The 26,121-nt window shown below is 41.7% G+C and overlaps 1 protein-coding gene across 1 annotated transcript in view; it reads right to left on the minus strand.

Moving 5' to 3' along the window:
- PDE6D (phosphodiesterase 6D) overlaps nt 1-25,678 on the minus strand; it is a 34,537-nt gene extending 8,859 nt beyond the window's left edge. The window contains exon 1 of the mRNA XM_058812307.1: nt 25,488-25,678. Within this exon, the coding sequence (XP_058668290.1) occupies nt 25,488-25,537 (50 nt within the window). The 5' untranslated portion in view covers nt 25,538-25,678. The remainder of the gene's footprint in view (nt 1-25,487) is intronic.
- Between the last annotated feature and the right edge of the window lie 443 nt (nt 25,679-26,121).

Below are 26,121 nucleotides of genomic sequence, written 5' to 3' on the forward strand. Positions count from 1 at the left end.
TCCAAGTCCTCAGCCAACACAACATGCAGGATGGAACTGCCCCAAGAGTAATTTCAAATGCCAAAAAAATCCACGATTTTTCCATACATCTTCCCCCACACAGACATACAAATTAGCCAGGGTGAGGCTATTTGCATAGAAAGCAGTGTGCCATCTATCAAATGCCAGGTACAAGGGGAAAATAACAAATGGGACAATCTGAGCATCTCACTGACACACTCATTTATCTTCCCAACATTCTGCCACACAAACACTCTTAACTATTAGCTGAACAGTAATTTAATAAATTGGGCACTTGATTATCAAAAACTTGTACTACCTTTAAAAAATGGTCCTCTCACAAGTATTTATTTGCTGTTTGTTCACTATCAATATCAGTCAGAGTTATGAGCTCCCAGGTTTGGCCACAGGCTGTGTGGTGCCAAACTGAGCACCAGCTGAGTTCCTCTGAACTGGAAATGAAACACTGACCAGGACAGCAAAGCCAGCACTGTAAAGGAACTGAGCCAGCCTCTCAGTACTCTAACTAATGGGCCATTCCTTTTCCTTGCCATGACTTGCCTTGCCTTCCCATCCCTCTTCCCTTGTCAATTTTTGGAGCACTCTAAAATCACATTCACCAGTTTCAAAAGTATTAAAAGCGCCCTTCAGTGAGAAGTAGCCTGAAACTTAATTATGATCCTTACTTGAAATACACAGTTATAGTGTTAGTGACCTGCTATTTCTGGTGAGAGAAAACACCACTGTACACTACTGACCTCTGTAACTTCTTCCTATCAGGATTGTCTCAGTCCAGTCCAAGAAAGGTGATACAAATTATGCTGCTGAGCTGAACAATGTTAACATTTAAAATGTATGTTAACATTTGGGGTGTTGGACATCTCTAAAGTGCTATCTGGCTTTATTTTGTTTATGGATGTTCCACTGTAAAAGGAAATCCATGCAGGACAGCCTGTCCCATGCTTTGTATTATGACTGTCAAATTCAAGAGGAAGAATAAATAAAAAGCTCAAGGCTCTACCCCTGCTGATGAGACCATGCATCAGCAATGCATGCCACAGTTCCTAGAAAATATCTTGTATTTAAACAACTTGAACATTGCTAGCCTGTGTAAATTCCTTATCAAATAAATAAAGGTTTAATGTCAGTGTAGTCAAAGGCTTTCTGACTTTGACAAGTCCCTGTGCTGGTTCAGGGCATGCTTCTCCAACTTCTGCAAATGAAGAAACAAAATCAACCTGCTAGTCAGAGTGTATACAAAGAGGAAAAATTTGTGGACCCAGACATATTTGAAGGGTTCAGAATACACTAGCCAGTTTACAAGTTTTTTCCCAGTAACTAAACATTATTAAAAGGGAAGAACAAATAATCAGATCTTAAAAGCACAGACACACACACAATCTCTTTCTATTGGAAAAAAAACAAAACACTTCAGGGACAAGAGGTTAGTTATTTTAAAAATAATAAATGTTTAAAAATAAGCAGGCATCTGAAAAAAGTTTTAGTCAAAACTGAGATAAAGTATAAAACTCTAATGAAATTAAAAAAAAAAGAGGCAAACCCCATCACAAGTGATTTCTTGACACAGGAATACCTGACAAAGCAGCAGCTGCACTGCTTACCTAGTTAGCAGCTTATCAACACTATTTCTGTCAGCTTGGATAGGAAGGCTAGTAACACACATACCCCAGAGTGAAGAAAATTGAGATCTTGAACCAAACCCCCACACACTATTATCTTCTAATGTGTTTAATTGGTTTAAGATTCTTCCACCCCAGCAGGAGAGACATTGTTACTAAAAATAAAGAGTGCTCCACCTCCTGAGCAGCAGTGGAGACCTGCAGGCAGAATGAGCAGGGCATTTTAAGCATTATTGAAAAGGAGAAGGAAAATTCATATTGGTCTGATACAATTACTCTTTTTGAAGAGGTTCATGCAAAGCCATTTAACAGGGCTAACAGCAAGTAGGAATCCAGGCAGTTCCAGCTGTGTGAAGTTTGTATGGGGGGGAAGGAAAAACATTAGTGTATTCGTAATACAGTTTCTCATCTTACACCATTACATTTTCATTCATTTGTATTTTGGAGGCTTGGGGTGGGGTTTTTTTGGAAATGATATCTGATTTAAGACTCAATAGATCAAATACTCTTCAATCCTGAAGGCAAGAAAGGATTAGGTAGAACAGCAGAAGGAAGAGTGTATGTTGATCTATTTATATTCCACCACCTATTGGGTCAGCAAAGCCTTACATAAAAGCTTTGTAGTAGCTGGAACTTGACTTGCTTTATATACATTACATGAAGTAGCTCCCTCACAGACCTGTTTTGCTTAGCCTGATGAAGGGAAATGGTTTGTGCATTTCTAAATTCAAATTTTGCTTTCTTTAATACCTCTGATGTCAGGAGTTCTTTCTTTTTTATATCTGTCAGAGAGATCACTTGGTTCAAACAAATCAAAATGTACATCCTTTATCTTTCAGTGTATTAGCATTGCAAAAGATTGTCTTGCATTACCACACTTGTAATTAAGAGTAGCCTTGAGGAAGAGAATGAGTACGAACAAAATTTCTCATTAAAGTAGTATGGAGTTAAAAGAAGTTCTGCCTCCATCTCCCTGACTATTATTTGTATGTTGTAATTTTTAGCACTTCTTGAATATCTCAAAGGCAGTGCCTAACAGTATATATTGTTTCTCTTGTTAAAATGATCAATTTTTCATTTTATTCCTTGCTGTCTATGTCTACACCATTCTAAAACCTCAGGAACTGCTGTACTCTTACATTTCATAATAAAAACAAGGCTAATGTTCATAACCACTCCTAGAAGGAAGGTCTTTCATCATCCCTGCCAGCTTTTTTTTTCTTTTCCACATGAAATGCAACATTAAAACAGTTCCCTACCTGCCAGGTGCAAACAACATCTCAACAATAGCATGTTAATGAGACCTGTCCTCTGGGAGAAGGTGGAGCTGAAAGCCCTGAACAATTCAGACAACAATCTCTGCTGCAGACCCAGAAAAGCTTCTGATCAGGACTCACCAACCTTCACTCCTGATTTTACATGGTCTGTTGTGAACAGCAGACACAACCAGGCAGCCATGGCATGGGAAAGCAGGTTACCTTACAGGGAAGTAAAGATCAGACTTTAGGGATTATATTTATATCAGATATATTTTCCCAGAAGTACATTTTCATCTCACTTGTTTCAATCCAGTTTGAGTAATAAGGACCAATATAAATTATGCAAAGTAACTACCAAACCACAGGACTACAAAGCAGATCACCTAAATGGCCTTACACTCACTTCTCCTCCACTCATGCCATTCATGCTGTAATTTATGCCATCTCTACTCCCACTTTTTATTACAATTCCCAAATCACTCTTCCACAGAACTCCTAATTGTGTGCTTCAATTTAAGCATATGCACAGATGTTCTGCTGATTCAGGTCCTTGAATTCACTCTGTTCACACTCATGAGAAATGCTGCTGTCTGCTGTTTAATAAGCCACAAGAACACAGGCTGGCAGTGTTCCTCCCAGCCTAAGGATGAAACTCAGAGCAATATCCTATCTACTGAATGAGCATCCATCCATTCTGTGTACAGGAATACCAAAACACAAAAACTGGAAGTTATTCCTCAAGCATTACTGGAGCCTTGGAGTATAGTACTGTCAACTTCTGCTTTCAGAAAGCAGCACACTTTGCTGAGTTCCTGATTAGACAGAAAACATGCTGTGACAGTTCTTACAGGGGCAGAACTTTTAAAAAACTCATCTATTATAAACCAACTTTCCTAGAGTGATGCACAAGATACAGGTTACTGTGCTCACAAAATGATGGGAGGTGCTGGAAAGGTGCTATATTAAATCCTTAAATGGAAGGAAGCCAATTATCCCTTCAAAGCACTCCTGGCACTCCTTCACTTGCTGTAAAAGAGCCTGCTTTTAAAGTCTCCTGTACAAAACAAATTGCTGTACAACAGAAGCCAGGGAGATCCACAGATTAATGTGAACCACATGACAAAATGCAGCAAAAATCCTCAGCAACCAACAAAGGAATTTCACAGCAAATTATGTAATCAGAGGGATATATTTAACAGCTACAGCATCACAGCGAAAAGATCAACACAATACCATATACTTGTATACTTTGTACTTCCCTTTAAACTTTCTGCCTTACATCTTTGTGTGTCTGTGCACAGATCTGGTATCACACCATGAATTTCCATCTAACATCCATCAGACAGCTCTGGATTAAGCTGCTCTTGGCCCATATTGGAAAGACAGTTACACAAGTTACTGCACACCATGCCAACCTTACCTTGGCTGCAACAGATCATGCTAAGAGAGTAGAAATTATTATTGCTCCCTTCTATTGTGTAAAGCAGACAGAGCTCTGACCATTCCCACGGGGCAGTGGAGCTCCAGTGCTCCCTGCTCTGTCACATCCTCCCTGCACCTTGGGTGACCATCTTGAAGCTGAGCTATGTCCACACCAAGTATTTCCTGCTTGAATCTCTGAATTCATTTCAATTTAGCAGGGCTCATGTTGAGGCACAATGCAGAAGTCTGCAACAAAAATGCAGCCTAGGTCTGTTCACAACCAGATCAGCTGCAATGGGATGCCAATAGACAAGTACAGAACCTGTTTACCTCTACAAACACTGGAAATGAAGTAAACCTACTTCCAGCATTTGCTAATAAAAATTTTATCCAGTTAAAAATCTGTGTTTTCAAACACTTTAGGTTGAAAGACAAAAATATTATTCAACACTTTCATCAAAATTAACAACTAACATTCATCTCTACGCCACAGCATCCTAGTGACATCAGGTAGCAAAATAAGGCAGAGTTGAAATTTAAATTAATGTTTAATTTTCACTGTTGGCAATTAACTGTCTGAAAAAATTCAGTGAAATCTCCCCAAATCTTAAATATTTAAATCAGAATTAGTGACACTTATAGTAGTCTTAACAAAAGCAGGTACATGTAATAAAACAATGAAGATGGAGAGCTGCTAGACTCTGGGAGGAGAAGTGTCCAGCATGGGCAGGCAGAGTGAGAGAATGTTTTGTTTCTTTGGTAATACCCACAAGAATTGCCAACCAAGCCAAACTTCCATTTCACTTACTCTGCCTCTCTCTCTAAAACCAAAGGAGCAAGAAACAAATGGATGTACAATATAAAGGAAAGAGTCACAGACCTACTGAAGATGAAGCTAAGGGTCATCAGGAGGGAAAAAGGGAAAAAGGAATAAATTATAGTGGTTTGCAAGCAGCTGATCAGGGATGTAGACACTATTGCTTCAGGATGAGTCAGATGAAGTTCAGACAAGTCTAGTTTGAAGAAGCTTAACTCTTAGAAACTCCAGCAATTTTTGTCACTGCTGAGCAACAGAAACTGATTTAGGCATTTGCAAGTAACTTTTGATTTCTTCAGACAAAAGCAACAACGTGTGACACTCCTGAACAGCTCCTACCTGCAGCAGGTGGAGGGACTGCCCTGTTACCCTGGCACACCAGCAAAGCCTGCAAGAAAAGGCTCTTGGAGAGCATGCCAGGCACTTCTCTGGGAACTAAACTCAATCCAGGGAGACCAAACCACTTCTAATCCCAACCCAAACCCAATACCCTAAGATTTGATATCCCCAACAAAAAAATTTAAGTAAAACCCAAAATATACTTGTGGTACAATGAATATAATGTTGTTCAAAGTGGGGGAAAGCTCCAAATTAAATCTATACACACATCACTGTCTTGGGGGGCAGATTCCCCTGTCAGAGCAAGCAAGCTGCCTTCTGTGCCTGATCTGTTTGATACTATTAAAAATGTGCTTTGTTTCCTCTAGAGACAGAAGTTAAAATGGTTCCTAGAACCAGAAAACAGTGCCAAAACAAAAGCAGCTGAAGCAATGTAGAGGCTTTCTGCTGTTTTCTGCTGCCTGTGTTTTTTAAGCTTTTCTTTGGCTTATCTCAATAGCCTTGACAGAATTCCTTTACCAATGCCTCAGCAGGAAAAACAACATGTGATCACATTTGGAGATTGCTTTACAGTCTAGATAGTAAAACAATCAATAACTTGGAAAAACTCATAATTCCTTGCAGGACCAGGAACTGCACAAAGAAAATTGTTTTCTCTTTTCCAGTGCAGTAACACCCAACTCCTCCCATCTTCCCTGCATTTTAAATACATCTCACAAATTAGCATGTTAGAAAAGCCTGAGCTTGTGCTAAGAACCCTTTGAATATTAACATAATTAATGTCATCAGTAATACTCCGAGTTTTTAAGAACAGCAGGTGAGTCAATGGGAATGATGTATTCATCCAAGAAAAGAATGTGACCTTTAAAATCCATAGGGCTTTATCAGAACATAATTTTAAAGTGGGTTCCTTGTAGCTCAGAACAAAACTGAATGTAAGTACAGAGAAAGCTAACAGAGACACCATGTATACAAGAGAAACTAAAAATACAATTAAAACACTGGAACTTCTTAGAGAAGATGCCTGGCCTACATCAAAAGGTAAGACAGGTTACAGAACAGACTGAGGAGCCACATCCAGAATGCTTAAAATTATGTTAAATTCTTTAAACCCCCAAAAATTGGAATCTGTTTGTCCACTTTTTAATTTTAGCACATCAAACAATTTTCCTCTCTGCAAGTGAACACTGAAAGTGATTCAGCAATTGAAATAACTTTATTTTGTCTTAACTACTTCAAAACAAAAATTTCTTCCCAGCTAAACTATTATGGTAACATTTCAAGGTTCTCAGCAATAAGTGAATGAGAGGGAGTTTCATGGAAACAATCTATCAAGGGGTTCTGGTGCTTAACTTCATTTTCATAGATAAGGTTGCAGCTAGACACCCTCACAGGAATTTATCTCCCTGCAAATTGTTATGGACTATTGTTCTTTGCAGAGCCAATGTCACGACAGTCATGCAACAAAATCAGCTTTAATGGAATGAGGCATTTTAAACTTCAATATGCCTCTTTATTTTATACAATTATTCAGCTGCTTTAAAATATGCAATATATTGGCTAGCTTATAAAAGAAAGCTTGGATTGATTTCATGTCATTTTTGCAACACTGGAGGATTGGATTTTTTATGTCTAAAAGGATCTTCACACTTCTTCATATTGAAAGGGCACAGACCTGAGCAGAGGAACAATGACTTCTTTGACCAAATTTTTAAAAGGGATAAACATGGCTGCTTAGCTGGCATTTTCATACAGTTTCACTTGAATGACCTGTAGCCTTGTGTGAAAAGTGGAGAAAAAGCAAACCTAAAAGGCTCTAAAGAGGCAGTTTTATCAGCACTGCTTGTGGCCAGTCAATGCCTTTGTTCCTTGAAGGCCTCTGCAATAACTTCTCTATTGAGCAAAGTGATGTTTATTGAGAATGGCAAAGCTGAGCATCAGCAGGTCCCCCTGCTGCTCCCGTCATCCATCCAACTCCAAGCAGCATCCTGGGCTGAAAGTGTCCCCTGGTAAAATAAGCAACTGACAACACAAAAAGCCTCCATGATTTCCAACTGCCTGTGCTTATGTAGGGACTATGTGCTTTTTTTTCCCCCTCATTGGTCTTTAATTTCTTTTTTCTCTCCTTCATTTCACCTTCATTTTTCTCCTTCATCTCTTCATACAGAGCTCTCCAGCACACCAGCCTATTGAGCTCCAAAGACTGCTTCTGATAGTCCAGATTTATCAGTTCCACATATTAGAAAAGAATATGTAATTTACTGGAGACACCAATATATCATGTACTCCTAAGAACAGATATGCAGATTGGAAATTGGTGAGAGATTTGGCTTTGGCGTGAGCTGTGCTATCAGTGTGCACAGCTTCACATTGTCATTGTCACTGTCATCTAGCAAGTGCCACCCCAGACAAGAGGCAAACCTCAGCAATTAACAGGAGAGACAGGACACCCCACTGAACAGGTAATACAGCACAGCTCACTGATCAATAACTTCAACCTTACCTAGTACTACACTGTGCTTCAAAAACTTCAACTCATGTTCTCAAAGTAGCTTTTTAATAAGTGCCTGCTGCAGAGACTGGGAAATGAGCATGGAGACTTGCCCACAGCCACACAAGGAATCAGTAAGAGAGGAGCAAAGACATCTCAGGAGGTGTTTGGCTTCAAGACTTGTGCTTCAACAGACAATACTGCCTCTCTCTTTAGGCAGCCAGGAACTGTGCCTGCTGGCTGATGGAAACTCTTCTTGTACCTTGGAGTGCTGCAGGAGCACAGATTGCTGCCATCATGCTGTGGGGTGGGTGCCAGTGGTTTCCTTCACTCTGTTTCTCTTGCTTTTGTTGGTTTCTCAGTCACCCTTATCTCAAATGCAGGGTGGTTCTGAATCACTGCCAAGGATTACTAATGGAAGTGGGGAGAAGGAAGGAAATAAAGAAGACTGCTTGCAGAATTAGAAGGATTTTTAAGTGTCTAAAATGCCATATTAAAGCAGGACAGCAAAATGGCTGTATTGCCTCTGACCAACAGAAGCAAAATGGTTCTAACTAGAAACATGTGTAAGCCTTTGAAACTTATCAATAATATTATCAATAATATATTTTTTTTAAGACAACTTAAATAAACACCAGAAATACAAAACAGGAAAGTCACGGGGGAAAATATAGCATTTGTTCCTGCCTTAGTTCATATTAATTCAACTAGAGCTCCTATGAAAAATTTCTTTCCTTTTTCTTTTCTAAGTCTGGACACTCAAGTATATTATGAACTCAAAGTGCTCCAATGAATTCAGCGTATACGTCACGCTCAGCACCACAAGTTCTTTTTGCTGATTTAAGGCAAGCAGCCACATAAGCTTAAAAATCACTACTCTAAAAACTAGTGATGCCCCTGATACAAAGTTTCTAACGTGCTTTAACAGACAAGGTTTCCTTCCACAGCTCATGAGGTGTAAAAGAGGGCCCAGTGAATGGGTGGAAACACAGCACTTTTCCCTGTATTCAAATTGTCCTCACAAATGCCAGCTCCAGGAACTGCAGCACAATTTTGCAAAAGGCAGCCAGCAGTAAATCTGAAAGGACAAAGTCTTGGGACAAATTCTGTGGCTGTTCACTGCTGGCAGGGACAGGCAGGCTCCATTTTGTACAAAGAGATCATCAATTTTGCACAGAATGACATCCAGAGAGGACTATGAGTCTAAAGAACTCCTAGAGAGGAACCAATGTAAACACATTTTGGTTAAGTAAGTCCAAACAGTGTTACTCCATTGTCAGCCTCAAGTCAGACTCCTTGAACACAGAATGACAGTGGCTGAGTAATTAAATTTTAGAGAAATTTCCAACTCTTGAAGCTGTTTGGTTAAAATACTAAAAATAAACTCCGTGCTAGGCAGCTGTGCTTTCAGAACAAATGTCCAAGCAGCTCTACAAGGATCCACAGATGGCCCTGTGACACTGAGATATTCCCTTGCACTGTAAGGGAATTACACTTTGGGATTTGTTGTTTCCACATCCACCAAAGTTTCCCAGAGCTGGATTGCAAGCAGTGACTGTGTGGAAATGTCCATGCTGTTGCATCCTGCCTTGTTTCCTTTTTTCATTATATTCTTTCAGAATCTATTGGGATCAGAGGAGGACAAAGACTAAGCACAGTGCTGGAATAAAAAAACTTCTGGAAAAAAGCAGTAATTTCCAGCAGCAAGCTTTTCCTAACCTAACTTTGCTTGAAAAACTTGCCAGTAGTTCCAGCCTCACCAGATCCTGCTGAGCATGGGCAAGGATTCATTTTCCACTTATTCTTGTGCAATGCACAATTCTTTTAATGCAATTTATTATCACAAACAATTAAAACATTTCAGTGGGACATCCTTCAATTCTTAGCTATCTACCTGTCACTTTTGAAGGGCGTCTGAACATCTGAGAGCCCTGCTGCTCCACACAGGCCAGCTCCAAGGAGAAGCAGCAGACCTGTCTCAGGGACACACACTCTGACTGCACCCCTGGCACCTGGAGAGACAGAGTCAGCCTGGACAGGTCTGGCAGCCCCTGCCCAGATTAATTTTGGTGCACAGGTCAGGAAAACAGGCTAATGATAATGAGATGGGGCTGCACACAGCCAGCTCAGATACAGCAGACCTTTAAGTGCTCAAGCTCTGTACTGAACCTCACCAGCCCAATTCTGAGCCTCTCTGCCCTCTGGGAGCTATTGCCCTTGTCTGCTTTCTCCACCAGAGGAGTAACCTGTAAAACATACTGGCTACTGAGTAGCACAGTTAGGTGAAGCAACATTTCAGAAACCCATGCAACATAGCAGAGCCTCAAATGAGCTGGTTTCATACTGTACAAAATGGGAACTGAGTTTTAGTTAGGAGAAACAAATCTATGGGGAAGATGGTTTGTGTGGAGTGCATTTTAGTTCAACCAGGATGAGCTGCTTGGCTTTCTAGCACTTGTTCTATTTATTCCTCTACTCCAATCTTCTCAGTGTGACGTCTTTAACGAGGAGATCACAACATCCCCTGCACTGGCCAGGGAGATTAAGCAACACACAGACACACACACACAACTAGAAAGCAAGAGTCTTTGAGATTTAACTCAAAATCTATGCCATAAAGATTTCACATTTAAATGACTGAACAATATTAATCTTCTACTAATATTAGACTGCTCTTATGAGATATTACAGGATAAACCCAGGCCATTTTTTTCTGAAAATATATTTGTTTATCACTATATAAAAGATGTCTGCTGAATTTTCCCTGGGAATCTTCTGTTCCTGGAAGAAATAAATTTAATGTTGGACTTGCCCATGTCTAGGTGGCACTAGACCACAAAACAGCGAGCAAGGGGTTTGTTGTTCATTTTCATAAAGTGCAATAAAAATACACTATTCATTACTCAAATATCAGCTGATACACAATCAGAGTGAAGTCCATCTATTTTCAAAATTACCACTGTCAGATTCTGTAGTATTTCTTTACAAGGTTCATTGCAGTAACAAGGATCCCAAATATACAACAGTTAATTAACCTCAAATTTCTATGTGCACATTTATAAAGACTGCTTTAGGGTGAGAAGCAGGAAGAGAGAAAAGATCACAGCTGAAACAAAAAAAGAAAATTTTTCTTTGTCAGTAGTCTGGCCATACTACAAAGCAAGTACAGACCACAGCAATAATTTATTATTTTTTTTTAAATACAAAAACTAACCAACAATCTTAGCTAGAAGTGCATAGCTGAATGCTCAGATTTATGGTATTTCAATAAGTCTGCTTTAATTGCTTATTTTCTATCTCTTTTCATTGTAAGACAAACAAAGATGCCATTGAGGATGCATCTCCCCTGATAAGGCAATCAGAACATGAGCTGCAATTACAGTAATACTTTGCATAAAGGCTTCCCTTATTAATCCAAAAGAGTTCTATTTCAAAACCCACTATTTTACCAGGCTGCCATTCTCAATAGTGCAAAAATTCTTCTGGATTCTTTGTGCCTGAATTCCAAGCAACTCAACCAGGCTTCCTCTTTGTAAAGAGCCTTTATTTGTTCCATTTCCAAGGATAAAAAAGGCACAGTACAGCAGCACCACTGCATGTCCAGCAGGTCAGCAGCATCAGGCTCTTCCTGCTGCTCCTCTGGCCTGCAGCCCATGCCAGAGATCAGCAGCACGTCCTGCACACACACAGGATGCATGCACTACCCAGACACCTATGCTTGTAAAGCCTCCTATTAATCATTCCTGTACTGCTGCATATTAACATTAAGTAGGTGATTAGTGTGTCAGCAGTCAACAGCCCTGCTAGCTTGGTTACCTCTCAGGTGGATACTGTTTACTCAAGAATTTGATTGTAATTTCTGTTGGCAAAAAATATTCCACAAAGAACAAATACATATTCCATCTTTTAATGGAATTCTTTTTCTCAGTCTTCATGAAACAAAACCCAAGCAAACAATCCCCCAGATTTAGTGTATAAGACATGACAATTCAACAGTTAGAGCTGCATTGGCAAGGACTCTGACAGAGGTCCTTGAACATCAAATTTAGCAACCAGGAGGAATTGTGATTTTTAAAAATATTATTCAGCAAAAGACTGGCCAGGGCAGAATCAAGGATTTTGTACATTTGAAAGACTTCTTACTTCATGTTAACTGCTCAAAGGCTGGAAGAGGCTACAAGAACATTGCACTGTTACTGGGGAGAGATCCCGTTCTGAGCTGTCCTTAAAACACCCCTCCATGCACAGGATATATAAGCAACTGCAGCTACCACAGAAGTCCTCAAGAGCCATCATTTTAAGGGATTCAAATGACACTCTGCTGTTCTCCAGCAATCTTATATAACTGGTGAATGTTTGGTACATGAAAGGAGGCATCTTCCTACCAAGAGGTGTTCAATGGTGTCTTTCATAGGAAGGACAGAGAGTTGTCCCTACAGAGAGAGTTCTGCCCTTGACTTTTTACATTTCTGATATAAAGTTGCTTTTGTTTGGTCTTCCAGGGAATCAGGAAAGAGCAGAAATAAAACTGTGTTTGAGAGTGTGCTTTAAGTTGTGCTGCTGAGGACAGAAACTAGGCCAGGGGAGATTTCAGTGTTGCTGTCAAGTAGTGTTTCCACCTATACAGAACAAAGCAAAAAAATCACTATTGAAAAAGACTTTGTAAAAACATTTAGGGAAAATCTGTAGCTCAGTCTTCAGACAGACAGGTCTCAATTTCAGAGAGGTCTGTAAAAGAGGAAGAATTCATTTGTGCAAAGGACTTCAGGGACCCAGAGATTTTTATTGGGCCATGGAAACTTCAGGCTGTGTGTCAGCACTCCAAATCCTCCCCATCAGATCAATAAAGCCTGCAGTCATTAGGTCTGATAGCTCCTGCCTTCCAGGAAATGAGCCTGTGAGTTTTATCCTAATTGTTAAAAGGCAGGTGTTCACACCACCAAAATCAGCTGTAAAGGGAGCACTTAAAGAGATTCTTGCTGGCACTCTCAGGAGAAAGCAGGAACAGAAGGTCAAGCACTGGATTTCTCTCACATTCCCACACTGATTCTGTCTGAACTCCCCTTACTGATCACCTTTTGAACACAATGTTAATTTTTAAACAGTACCTTTCTCTGGCAGTTGAATTAACAGGGAATTTGTCACTCCAGTCGAGTCAATCCAGATTAATGCACAAAGTGAATTTAGAGTTGAGCTGACCATCCCTTATTTAACCTTTGCCTGAATGTTTTTATTCTCCACCAAGAGAATCCAATTCCAAAGCTTTGAAGTGACTTGGAACTGGGATAAAGGTATCTACAGGGGGGAAATCAAGCAGAAATGGTTAAACTGGGGTAAATTTTAAGCATATGAACAATGTGGTTTTGCCTAGAGTAGAGCTTTTTCCAACATTGGCACTTTTTCTTTGACACTGGGAAGAAAAGTACAGACAGTGCTTTATCCAGTGCAGTACATTTACACTGTGGAGCTACATCTGTTCAAGAACTCCTGGCACCAGCAAATTCCATATTGCCCAAGCCAGTTGGCATAAAGATGGTGTGTATTCCCTCAAGGTGAGATTACAGCTCTGTGTGCTACTCAAAAATAGGTCAGACAACTGAACTTCCTTTTCCAGGTGGGCTCATTTGCCCTTTCTCACAAGCAATGCTGGAAAAAGACAAAAATGAACGGTATCCCAAAAAGATCCTCTTTACACAGCTTTGAAAGCAAATGCCAATTGCAGCCTTCAGGGGACAAGTGCTACTGCTGCAGTACATCTGGTAATTAGTCTGGAAGGGTTTCTGTTAATGACAGGAGTGAAAACTAACTATTGCAGCAGAAGCAATACTGGCTGAGCACAGAACTGCTGCTTTGTTCAGTCTCCCAGCTGTGCCCAGTGGAACCTGTGCAGGCAGGAATGTGATGCTGGAGCTGGCAGAGCAGAAGTCACTCAGTTCTCCTAAAGGTGGTTTACTCAAAGCACTTCATGCTTTTTTTGAATCTCTGCAACCTTTAACTGCCCCACAGTATGTCACACAGAGCACATCCCTCACTGTTTCAGTCCAGAATTGTTCTGTAACCAGGAATGCATCTAGAGACCACCACAAATTCTCTGGGAAAACAACACAATATCCTTGAAATTAATTACAGAATGGCAAGGGGATTTAATCTTATTGAGATTTTTTATAAAACAGCATTTAGCCCTGGTACTCACACTCTACATCTAATAAACAAAATAAAAATTCAAATCAGCCAGAGAAACAGCTACAACAAGCACTTTCATGAAGTCCACAATGACAAATGCCAATCTCCTATTTGCTGACACAGCACAGCAGAGGAACAAGCCACACTTTTCCTGGCATTAGCTCAAATGGTTCCTTGGATATACAGTCTCTGTGGAGAGTATTGGCCTGAATGTCACTGGAGCTACAAATACTTCAGTTTTGATTGTTGTTTTTTTAACTTGGACTGTGTCTGCATGAGAAGTGGGCAGGCTTTGGCCTTGCAAACTGTACAACCCTCACAGCCAGAAGAGTTGACTAAACAAAACAGCACCCTCACTGCCAGTTACCCTGTTTTTCCAGGCACAAATGGGCAGCAAATGATTATGAACACCTCAATACCAAGCTGAGGGAGTCAGTAAGGATGTGAATACTTAGGTGGATGTCAGTGGCCCTCTAGACTCAGAGGACAAGACCAAAGTGAGAATCAGATATAATAATTTAATGTGTAAGAGAAAGAAAAGTCATGGATCTGAGACACTAAAGTGGTTTTACCTCTGGAGTACTATGTGGCAGGATCCCATGCTGCAAATACAGCTCAAACAATTTTTGGTTTTTCACTTAAAACTGACAGGACTATGATTATTCAAGGAAAACAAGTTCATTATCTTGTCTCTTCTGAGGAAGGGAGGAAAACTTAAGAGCGTACAGACCATGTAGAGAATGAAAGCAAAATGAAAATATAGTCAGGAGGGAATGATTGGCAGTTGCAGGAGGAAACTAACCTTGTAAATGGACCAGAGGCTGCTCAAAGTGGATGTAAAGAGGAAGAATAAATGGGGATTTATACAGATTGAAGCAGAACTTTCCAAAAAACAAGGACTTCATATCAGAACCACTGTGCTTTTTTAGGAATGTCCAGAATATGAGAAGAGCTTCAATTGGCAGTGTGGACTAGTGATTTGACAATTTAACCATCCCAACATTTTACAGTGTTCAACAGTATGGCAGTCTGAAAAGAGAGAGAGTTATTTGGAAAAGCACTACAGCAAAACAGGGAAAGTACAAGGAAACAATTCAGCTTCAAATCAGCTGAGAGGAGGTAAAATACCTCCTCTCCAAAATTATTTTGTTCTGAATGCTGTACTTTGATCAACTTCTACAGCTCCAGTAACATGACCTACACTGATGTGAACCTCTGAGCATGTCACCAGGACCACCATGATCTGGAAGATGGAGGGTCTGTGCCCAAACCAGCATCTCTATTTTAGCATGCATTGGAATTCAGAAAAAAGGAAAAAACAACATTATTGTGGAGACAGAGTAATGAAACTTCCACTGAAACAACGAAAAAGGCAATGACCTCTATTACTCTATTCTGCTTCCAAGCAGCTCTTACAGCTTTCACTGTCAATAAAATCTACAGTCATGTTTATACTAAGGTTTAAATTTTATTATTTTAACATGCTTGTTGCTGTATGTTAAATTTTGAGAATACATTAAATCAGATTTTTGCAATTTCAGTAAAAATATATTAATATATTTTTCAGCTAAAGCAATGGAATATCTTATTTCTGCTGTGAAAAAGGACAGAATGTATAAATACAATCAGCTGTAATTCACAAGCTGATTCTTTCAATATAGGTATTAATAACAAGAAAATAAAAATTTACTTATTGGAAAGCTAGACTTACAGAGAATACAAATGTCATGTTTATGAAATATTATTTTGGCGTTTCAAAGTGTGGACTTCATAAGCATTCATTCATTAGCATTCATGTTAAGGCGAATGCTAATATGGAGAAGTTAGACAGAAAAAGCTGGAGAACTGCCATTATCTGCACTCTTTACAGGTGTGCCTACATTAAAATATAGTCCTTTTTTATTTGAATTTGCACCTCTCCATTCATTCTACTGCCTCATTCACTGCATTTACTATTTCAGAACAGGCAACACTAGGGATGATGTAGACAATGTTACTAAGCAGGAAAACAAGGTACTGTTTTATCAGTGCAAACAAACGCAAGAGACCATCACGAACTGTGAAACTTTTTCAGCTGGCCACGGGCAGGGCTGTAGTTATATGAGAAAGAGAACCTTAAAGAAAACCTTAAAGCATGGCTGGAGGAATCAGCAGCAGAGGTTTGTGCTACAGCTGGTTAATGCCTCCCCTGTCATTTGTGTGGATGGGGAGAAGGTGGTCATGGAGGGATTGCCAGTGGTGAGAGGAAAGGAACATTCTAGTGGTAGAATGGAAGATGCTTGGAAAACCAGGGAACCAGTGTTTTTTCCTTCTTGTGAAGCCAACCCTTCAGGTCAATGTGGCAGTAGAATAATGCAGTTCCCTTTGAAGGAATTATGGGAGAAAACACAAAGAAGAATTCCTTTCTGGAGCTGTTTAAATACTGTGTTTTAATGGCAACAATACAACTGTAACAATGCCTTGTGGATTAATGAGGGTTCCATAAATGAGCAGCCCAAATGGGATTGAGAAATGTACTGGCTTCTCTGTCTCTTCCTGGAAAGAGCATTTAAAAACAACAAGCATTTGCTCTCCAAGGCTGCATGGGGCTTTTAGCCAATGTTTTCCTCTGTCTGGTCCATTGAGAGCTGCACAGAATAGAGCCTCTAATGGCACTTGCTGCATGGTTCCAGACCCTGCTTGTGACTTTGCCTGGTGACCAGGCAGGAACTGCTCACACAGCACAGTAATGCTAAGGATTTCTTGCACAGGTCAAGGGCAAAGAGAAAATAACTACCTTACTGAGGTCACCTCAAATGCATTTCTCTTAAATGAAATTAAAACTAAAATAATGGTAAGCTAGGTTTTTAGAATTGGTGCTGGATAACTAAAATGGTGTGTGAGAAGCCTCCTCAGGTAAGGTGGTGCTGAGAGCTGGAGAACCCAGCACGAGGCTGCACTGAGTGATCTGATCTGAGCCTGTGGGGATAACACCCAGCAGCAGCAGTGCCTGGAGAGGACTCTGCTTACAGCCCTTCCCAGCTGCTGCTTCATTTCTCCCTCAAGCTGAACAGCTGAGCAGTTGGTAGAACTGCCATCAGCACAGCTCCTGCTCCTCAGCCTGTTGCTGAGGTTGTTTAAAGCCTCCATGCAGGAAGCTGCAGGGCTCATCTGAGCAGCCTGGCTGGTGACTCTGAAAATGAGGCAACAAGTGGCTGGGGATGGCAACCCAGGCTCTGTACAGCTGCTGTGACAGAAGCATGGGGCAGGAAGAATGCAAGAGCAGGTATTTTTGGATGTCTCTTTGCTCAGAAGCAGGATGCCACTTCCTGGACTGAGCTGTTTTTAAATTTCACTTTAAGGCTTGAACTAAGGTTCAAGCAAAGTAACAAACAGAAGGACTTTTCCCCTCTTTATTGCAGCTTCTGGGAAAGAAAGTAACTTTACTAGAGAAACAGTGAAATCTTAAGCTGGACTCTGACAGGCCAGTATTCTAATGCACTCAAATCTACTTTAAAGAGTTAAACTGGAAGTGAAATGTCTAAAGTACCTTCAGAAGGTACACCTGTGCTAAAGCTGGTAGGTATTTCTTGGTGTCCAGTTTCCAGATGGGTTGGCATTTCACCACATGGCAGTACATTAATGGGGACAATGGTTGTTCCTCTACCTTCTCTCTCTGCAAAACTTCCTTCAAGAGCAGTTGAGGGTGTTGCAGAACTCCCTTAAGCAGAGTTAGCAACAGTTCATGCCAATACTTGAATCAAAACTGGGTCCCCCTTAGTGAGGGTTTCTCTAAGAATTTTCCCAAACATAAATTTTTATTTAAAGTCATGCAAATAGCCAGCTTTTCCACTGCCTCCTGAAATACAATTTCCTTTGATCTTCCAAACCAAAGTGACCTGACATTAACTCTCTTCTTCCTCAGCAGGCTGTCCCTGATCAGAAGTTTCTGACACTTAAAACATCAGATGAACTCTTGATTCCCAGAATGTGTAGCCTTCCTTCTCAAAAGGCTTAAATTAGGTCATGTGAAGAGGAGGAAAGAGGCCTGCAGGCAATCTGCTTTCACTGGTGAGTAAAGTGTATGATCTTCCCTGCTTTCCTGATAAATAAGAAAAGATGGATATAATTAGCTGTCCCAAGGACCAAATAAGCTTCTGACTTGCTACAGAGTAGCTGAAGCTTAGGTACAGTGTAGCATACAGACCAACCCATATAAACAGTCCTCTGTAGAATTACTGAGTATAAGGCCCTGCACTCTCAATCTCTAATGGAAAACTATTGCTCCTAATTAGACAATTCTTTCAATACAGGATAAATTTAGTAATATTCTTATGTGCACTGCTATCCCAAATGCTGACTGAAATAAAAAACCAATGTATTTTCCTTCCTCCTTTTACCTAAGCCTGCCATTCTTCCAGAAGAATGTTGCCTGAAATTCTAGTCATGAACACAATCAACTCAAAGACTCACTCATGACTGAATTAATCTGATACTGTTTCCCTTAAGTCTTCTCTACACATAACATTTCTGTCACAATGAGAACTCTGCTCAGGAGAAATATGACAATGGAATCTTGAGTTCATAATCACAGCTGAAAATCCTCGCTGCCAACTAGAATTTAGCAATGTGCAGTTGAGATCTGGTTCCTATGAGAACCCTGGTTGCTGTCAGGTGTCTTCTGGACAGAGCCTCCCAATAGTCCTGCAGTGTCTGCTTGGGCATGAGGCTGAATGGCTTTGGAACCTCACAGCAATGCCCAATGAGTGCATGGGGATACTCCCTCAAACTGCTCAGGGAGTGAGGCTACACAGATGACAAACCTGCTTCTGTGAGGGCTCCTGATTATGATTATTCTCAGCACAAAAAGGCAGCACTTGAGAAAAGCTTTACACATTTTGTGCTGGCTACTGCAGTTTATTGCATATCTAGAATAAACATATGATGTGCTCCTTAAGATGTGAGAGCAACAGATGTGCAAAAATCACCTTTTAAATAACTAAATTTTATAAACTCTGTGATACTAATATGCAGGGAAAAAAGGACAAAATTCAATGTTGCCATGTGGACCTTAATAGATCATGATGCTTTCTGCTTGTTCCCTGTACCTGGGAATGCAGCAACCTCCTATTTCTACACAAACATTGACTGTTGGATGTAAGCAAAGCACTGGTTTATCTTTAACAGACTCTGAGCTCAAATTTGAAGTTGCCTTAACTTCCCAGCTTAGAGAAACAGAAGAGGCTTTTTTACATAAATGTAAGATATATAGTAGCCTCTATCTTACAAATTTCAAGTAAAATTTTGACTCAACTTTATTTCTGGGATCAGCCTAAATTCAGAGATAAACACCTTAGAACAAGTCAAATCAGCTTCCACACTAAGGCTGCTTTAGGTAAGAGAAAACTCTTTTTGCCAGAGACACAAGAACCACATCAGATATCTATATTAAAAAACCCTCCTCTGAACATTATCTGTTTAATTTGAGGATTTTTGGATATCTCCCCTACTTCTCTGTATGTGTGTAAGCTTGGCTTTTATCCTGTATGTTGGCTGTGAAAATGCAGGGGGTGGGGGGAAAGAAGCTCTACCAGTTCTCACTTGATGGATTAAATTACTATCTTCTGCTCTGTGGAAATTCAAATACTGTAACAACAGCTGAAGAATAAGGCACCAACGACTTCCAAAGATGCAAAGAGTAACTGATATCTTAATATGATACAAAGGAAACAAGGGAAAATAATTTTGCTAATGACACCTGCATTATTTTAAGTACTTCATTAGGTTGGCACTAAGCAAGCAATTAAAAATACTGAAACCATAATTCCAGTAAAATGCTGGATGGGTAGGCTTTGGAGAGATCAAAGGATAAATCTTAGGTATAAATTTGTAACTACAAAGTGCTAAAGCAATATTGAAGATTAAAAAGAAAAACCTGAACTCCAGTGTCAACCTCCACTTTGAAGTTGATGCCAGACATGTTCTCTGTGGCACCTGGCAGCTCATTTGTATCCTGTGATGTCCCTCCCACTGTCATGGGCACAAACCCCCACTTCCAACACTACACAGGGACTGCATTAAATGTGACAAGTAGACAACTGACTGTAGCTCAGATATCAAGTTAATGCAAATCACAGGTTAGGCACAGTTAAATATTTACACTTTTTTCAATGAGAGTTAACAAGGGGAGGACATGAAGTTTTTGGTGTTCACTCAGGAATCAGGCAAAACCAAACCTGGTAAAATTGCTCTTGCTTTATTTGCAGATGTGCCTCATGACTCAGTCATAAGAAACATGATGACTCTGTGTCCAGTATGCCAGAATTAGAGATCATTGCATAGTGTAGAACTTCTGCAAATGCTGGAAATAATTCTGATATGATAAAGGTACCTTGGCTACCATGACATTCAACTACCAACTACAACCAGCCTAAAGCTTCTGGGTGAAACTCTGGTCTCTGAAACAAAGATCTCTCAATGCTGCCAGGGTGGGAATTTGTTCCAGTCAGACTAACTGGGAATGTGGACAACTCTTGCTTGTAAAGTACTTTAAGTTCTGTAGAAAGTAAGAGGGTTCAAAAAACCAGAAATATGGATGAGAGGGAACAAACTCATGGTTTCCAGGGTGTTTTAAAATTGCATTAGAGCAAGCTACATGTGAGTTCTGCTTTGGGTTTCCACAGAGTACATGTCCCAGCTTCTGGCAACTCCTGCTCCATCTCTGGCTGGCCAGTGTCTCCTTTTAACCCATGAAATTGATGGTTTGTCTTTCTATTCCAATGCAAGGAATTTATACAAAGTGAGAATTGAGGAAGCACAAAGGAAACCTCAAAACCAAAGGGAATCTTTAAGCCAATTAAAGCTGCTCCCTTGTTAGTTTTGTAAACACAGGAGCAGGTAAGAAATTCAAATGAATAACCTGCCTAACACCTACCAGCCTAACAATGAAACTGGAAACTTATTTCAATGTTGCTTCTAATTAGATTGCTCAACTTTGGAATGCTGCATCAAACTATTCAGTGAACAGTGACTGTTCTAGGAACTGATGGACAAGACTGTCATTAACTTCAGTTCCTGTGTGTACAGCAGACCAGGATGAAGTTGGAAGTTTCCCTGTCTGCAGAATAATATAAAAGCTCATAGATATTCCTAGTGATTCTAGTGTAACTGTATTTTCACTACAGCTCTACCCATCTTTCAAAGAGAAAGACTTCCTAGGAAGAAAAACAATGGTGAGAATAAAGCTGGAAAAAGCTCTGGGAGCTGGGAAGATGCTGCACAGGGAACTTGAGGACTGTAGGAAAGTAGGCCAGGCTTTGACATGAGAGTTTTGCCTGCAAGTTTGGAGTGCTTGAGCTACAGGTGTATATTTACACTGACCACAAACTCAGTTTCATAACTCTGTAATTGTTCTGGAGTTAATACTGTCAGTTAATATTCTCTTCTTGCTTATGTTCACTGTATTGCCTTGTTTCAGGAGACTTCTGAAGAACAGGCCACTACACAGCCTTAAAATGAAGTTCATGGAAAAACATATCCTAAACTGATAAACAGCCACAGGACAATTAATCCTACAGAGATTTTGATATGACTTCTCTGTACAGAAGCAAATAAAAGGTGATATCTTGTTTGACTTGTAAGATTTAAGATAGAAAGATGTCCTTACTCCTGTGTGGAGAGGCAAGACATGGCACTTTAACAATCCTGTGAGAATCAACCAACTCATTGGGGTTTTCTCCTCCTTTCTGCTCTGACTGAAACCTCACAGAAAGAACTGCTTCAGGAAGTTGGACTGAGGTCCCTCAAGAGCTGGATGTGAATCTGCTGCTGCAAACCATGACTGGACATTTCTAATCTACAGCATGGATGCTTTCCAAATGCTGGCAAACCAAACCAAACTAAACAGAGTAACTAACTATCTACAGGGTCCTTATTCTACCACATTTTGAAAAAATAATTCTGTGCTAGTTGATCTCAGAACAAAGGTAAAGAGGCAACCCACAAATGGTTAAAGGGGAGCCATCAAAATAAAACAATCCTGAACTTTAACTGCTGGGGAAGTACATCACTGGTGTTACTTTCTTTTGATAAAGGATGCTAAATGTATGCATTTAATAGTACACACTGAAGATAAAATGACAGAACAAGATCTGAAGAATGTGTTGAAAGGCTGAGTGAGGGCCAAGTAAAATGCCCTTCTGTAGCTTGACAGAGTAACTCTCCCATCTTCCAGAGAAAAAAAATACAAGGCATAATTGAATTTCATACATTTGAGATCACAGGACCAGAGGGGCATAAATACTTGCAGAAATAAGACTTGGCTAATACTTCTCACAAATGGATCTTCAGTCACCAACTGGACTGATGCTGCTTGTAGCCAAACAAGTGCATTTTCACAGCACTAAACTACCTGTAGCTATTGTGTTGGGTGTAACAACTGCTGTTCAGAACAGCAGTGCCTTCAGAGCAGTTTGTTGATAAATACACTTACAAGCTCTGTTAGCAAATATTGTCCCTGAACAAGTGACGAGCTCTGTTTGTTGTCTGCTTTCAAAATTTTTCTGCCGCATATTTATTGGACTGTTAATGTTCAATATTCACTGGTGCCACAGAAATTCTTAGGATAAGTCCAATAACGTATAATATTCTCATTTTCCTGCAAGCATCAAATATATTTCCCTTGGTTTTAATATTTTTAAAATAGTAAAATCCATGAGAAGAGGGAATAAATGTTCCTGGCTTGGATTTTGGGACATTAGTCACAACATGTTTCTGCACTGGTGTCATAGAGGAAGGAAAACCTATCTTTCAATTGAAATTAGAGGGTGGATTGAGTCTATAATTTAATTTCCACATGCCCCAATCATCCAGCATGCCCCAATGAGTTGGAAAGCTTGTAATTAACTCCTTTTCAGGAACCACAAGTAAACACAATTGTTGGAGGAAACTCTGATTACTCAATGTGAACTGGACTTCTAGCTAGAGTGTCTGCTGTTGTGTTAAAATCAGGGATTATTTTGGAAGCCTGCTTCTCCTCAGTGATGCTTCTGGCCCTAGCAACTGTTCCTGCCTCCCAAGGAATCCCTTGCACACTGCCCCTGGGGGCAATGCCATGCTCCTCTCTTGTGCTAAAAGCAAGTTCAGTTTGAAGTGCCAAGGCTGCAGATGTGCTTAAGGTGGTGGAGCTCAACTCCCTCCCTTGTGGGAGCAGAGGAGAAAGTTTTCAGGTGCTCAAAGTATAAACTGAACAGTTTTTCAGAACACATTTCTCTCTTCCTTTCTGTTAATGAAATGAGTACAATAGGGTGGCTGGGAGATAAAGCATCTCTAAACTGCAACTGTCCCTGGAACAGACCCTGCCCTTGGACAGGGAAGGGAAATGGAGCTGATGTCTCCCTTGCAGGGAGCGTGGTCACAGCTGGGCATGAGCAGTTTCCTGTGGGGATGGTGTGGTGTCTCAAGGCTTCCTCACAAATGAGGAATGTCTGCTCAGCCTCTCTTCTGGTTTACTAAAGGCAACAGAGATGTTTCTCAACTATTTCAACTTGCTAAGAGTTTCAGTTATGAAATGCTTCTCCAGACTTTCCTGTTTGTCAGACTTTGCACCACACAGCCCCTGTGGCAGCTATCAAGGTACTCTAGCATGTTTTTGGAGAAGTGTGGTCCAGATTTTGACTTAAGCTGTCCTGCCAGAAGTAAATTAACTTTTTTTTTTTTTTTTTCAAGGACAAAAAAGGAAGACTAGACTTGAGGACTTCAACACAGACTGCAGAGTGCTTCTAATAAAATTTCTGTCCATGCTATGGCTGCTTGAGATCATAGTTTGTTGTCTGACATCCTTCCTCTCAAAGAGCAAAAAGCATTTTCTCTTTAAGACAGCAAACAACAAAAATATTATTTCATTCAGAGTTGGACAAAGACCTTTATGTAAATTCTGCTATCCAATAAAGACTATGTACAAACACATGCAAAAAGCACTTAAAAGTTTGCTCCCTAGGCTTAACTGTCAAGGCACTCCTCACTTCTACCAACAGCTTAGTCCGGTCTTGTCAGAAGCTTATTCTTCTAATTGCCAGCACAAAAGGTTTTTAATTTATGTTTTGACAGCTAAAATTCTACATCTTCATAGATACAAAGAACTGTCAATAGTGCCAGCACAGAGGCAAAGGAACCAGATGCAGTACTAACAGCTGGGGGAGACTGCAATGATTCTATAAAAAAGTTAAGAAAAACATCTGCTTATAGTTTGACAAAAGCTATCTGTCTAAATCCAACCTAGAAAATCAGATCCTGCTACAGCTGGCATAGAGATTATGAACATCTCACAGAACAAAAAGCCCCACCACCCTGTTTAGAAATAATAGGTTTTGATCAAGAGGATATTTCCTTCACTTCTGTCCTTTTTATTATAAAAAGAGAAATATAAACCAACTCACAATATTCTGATGTCTAAAGGGCAAGACAGCAAGCTTGCAATTGCCTTCTAAGCTTAGAAGAATTTACTTCAGTAAAATATTCCACATGTAAAATAAAGCTACACTATTTCTCACACCCTTAGTTTGAACGTGGGCCTTTAGGTCGAGTCTTTCTCTACTTTGCTGAAATGCTGGGTTGGAATTGGTGCACAAAGGCTCTCGCCTCTCTTCCGAGCTCAGATCTATCTCATTTCATCAGCTTTAACTTCACATCCAGGTACCACAGGCATAAAATCAGAAGTGCTTTTGGAAAGCCACAACATGAAAAGTTTTTAAACGAGCTGCACAGAAAGGCATTTACACGCAGAATACGTCAGCAATAAAAGACACTGCACGACCAAGACATGTGCCAGTACCTCACGGTATGACAAGGAACAAGGTGTTTAGCAGCTCCTGGACCTGAGCACCAGGTATTTCCTTTCCAAGCAGAGGTGCTTAAGCGCAGGCCGGAGGGAAGGGGATCAGATCCTCCTGGCGCAGAGCTACTTCACCTGCCCTCTGTAAGCTGTCCTCGCTGCGGGCGGGGGGCTCCTGCTGCCCGGGCCGCCGCCCCCGGCCCAGCCGCTCCCAGCGCCGGGCAGGGGCCGCAGGGGCGGTGGTCGCCGCCACCCGGCTGAGGGCTTTGCCCGCGGGGACCCCTCACCCGCAGGGCAGGGACGGGACCCCGGCCCGGCGTGACGGGCCTCCCTCCCCGTGCCCCCGCCCCGGCCGGCGCAGGGCCGGTGCCAGCCCCGAGGGACCCTCCCGCCACCGCCGGGGTAAGGACGCCATGGAGACCCGCGTTGCCATGACAACCCCCCTCCCGCCCCAGGGGCCTCGCCACAGCGGGGCGGCGATTCCCGCGCCCCCCGCGCCGCCTCACGGCCCCCGCACGGAGGATACAGCTTGAAGCCGCGGAGGATCTCCTTGGCCCGCTCGTCCGTGGCCGACATGGTCCTGCCGCGCCGCGGGCGGGCGGACGGGGCTGGGCCGGGCCTGGCGGGAGCGCGGCGGTGACAGCGGAGCCTCAGGACCCCCCGCCCCTCCCTCCCGCGCACCCGCCACTGCCCGGCGCAACCAACCCCAGCGGCCGCCAGTGGCCGCCCGCCGCAGCGCCGACCAATCAGCCGCTGCCGTCCCCTCCTCGCCCCGCCTTCTGGCGCAGGAATGACAGCGCTACTGACCAATCAGGCAACGCTCTCCCTCATTCAAGGGTGGGTGCGCAGCGGTCGCCGAGACTGTTCGGTTGGGCCTGACGTGGCCGCGATGGAGGCGCCGCAGGATGACCGGGCAGGGGGAGCGGGCGGTCCCCGGGCCGGGAGGCCTCAGCGGGGAGCAATCGAGGGGGTGAGAAGCCGCCCCGGGCCTCGTCAGCGGCGGCCGAGCGGCCCCGAGCCGCTGGAGCTGGGCTGGCGCTTCTCCCGAGCAGTGGGGGTCCCGAGGTTCCGTCTCTGGGGCTGCTCGCGGAGCTCCGCCCGTGAGCTCGGGTGATGTGGGGACCCGGGTGCTCAGCCCCAGAGCGGCTTCTGCCGGAGAC

Source organism: Ammospiza caudacuta, chromosome 11 (assembly GCF_027887145.1).
Source record: "Ammospiza caudacuta isolate bAmmCau1 chromosome 11, bAmmCau1.pri, whole genome shotgun sequence".
NCBI lineage: Eukaryota > Metazoa > Chordata > Aves > Passeriformes > Passerellidae > Ammospiza > Ammospiza caudacuta.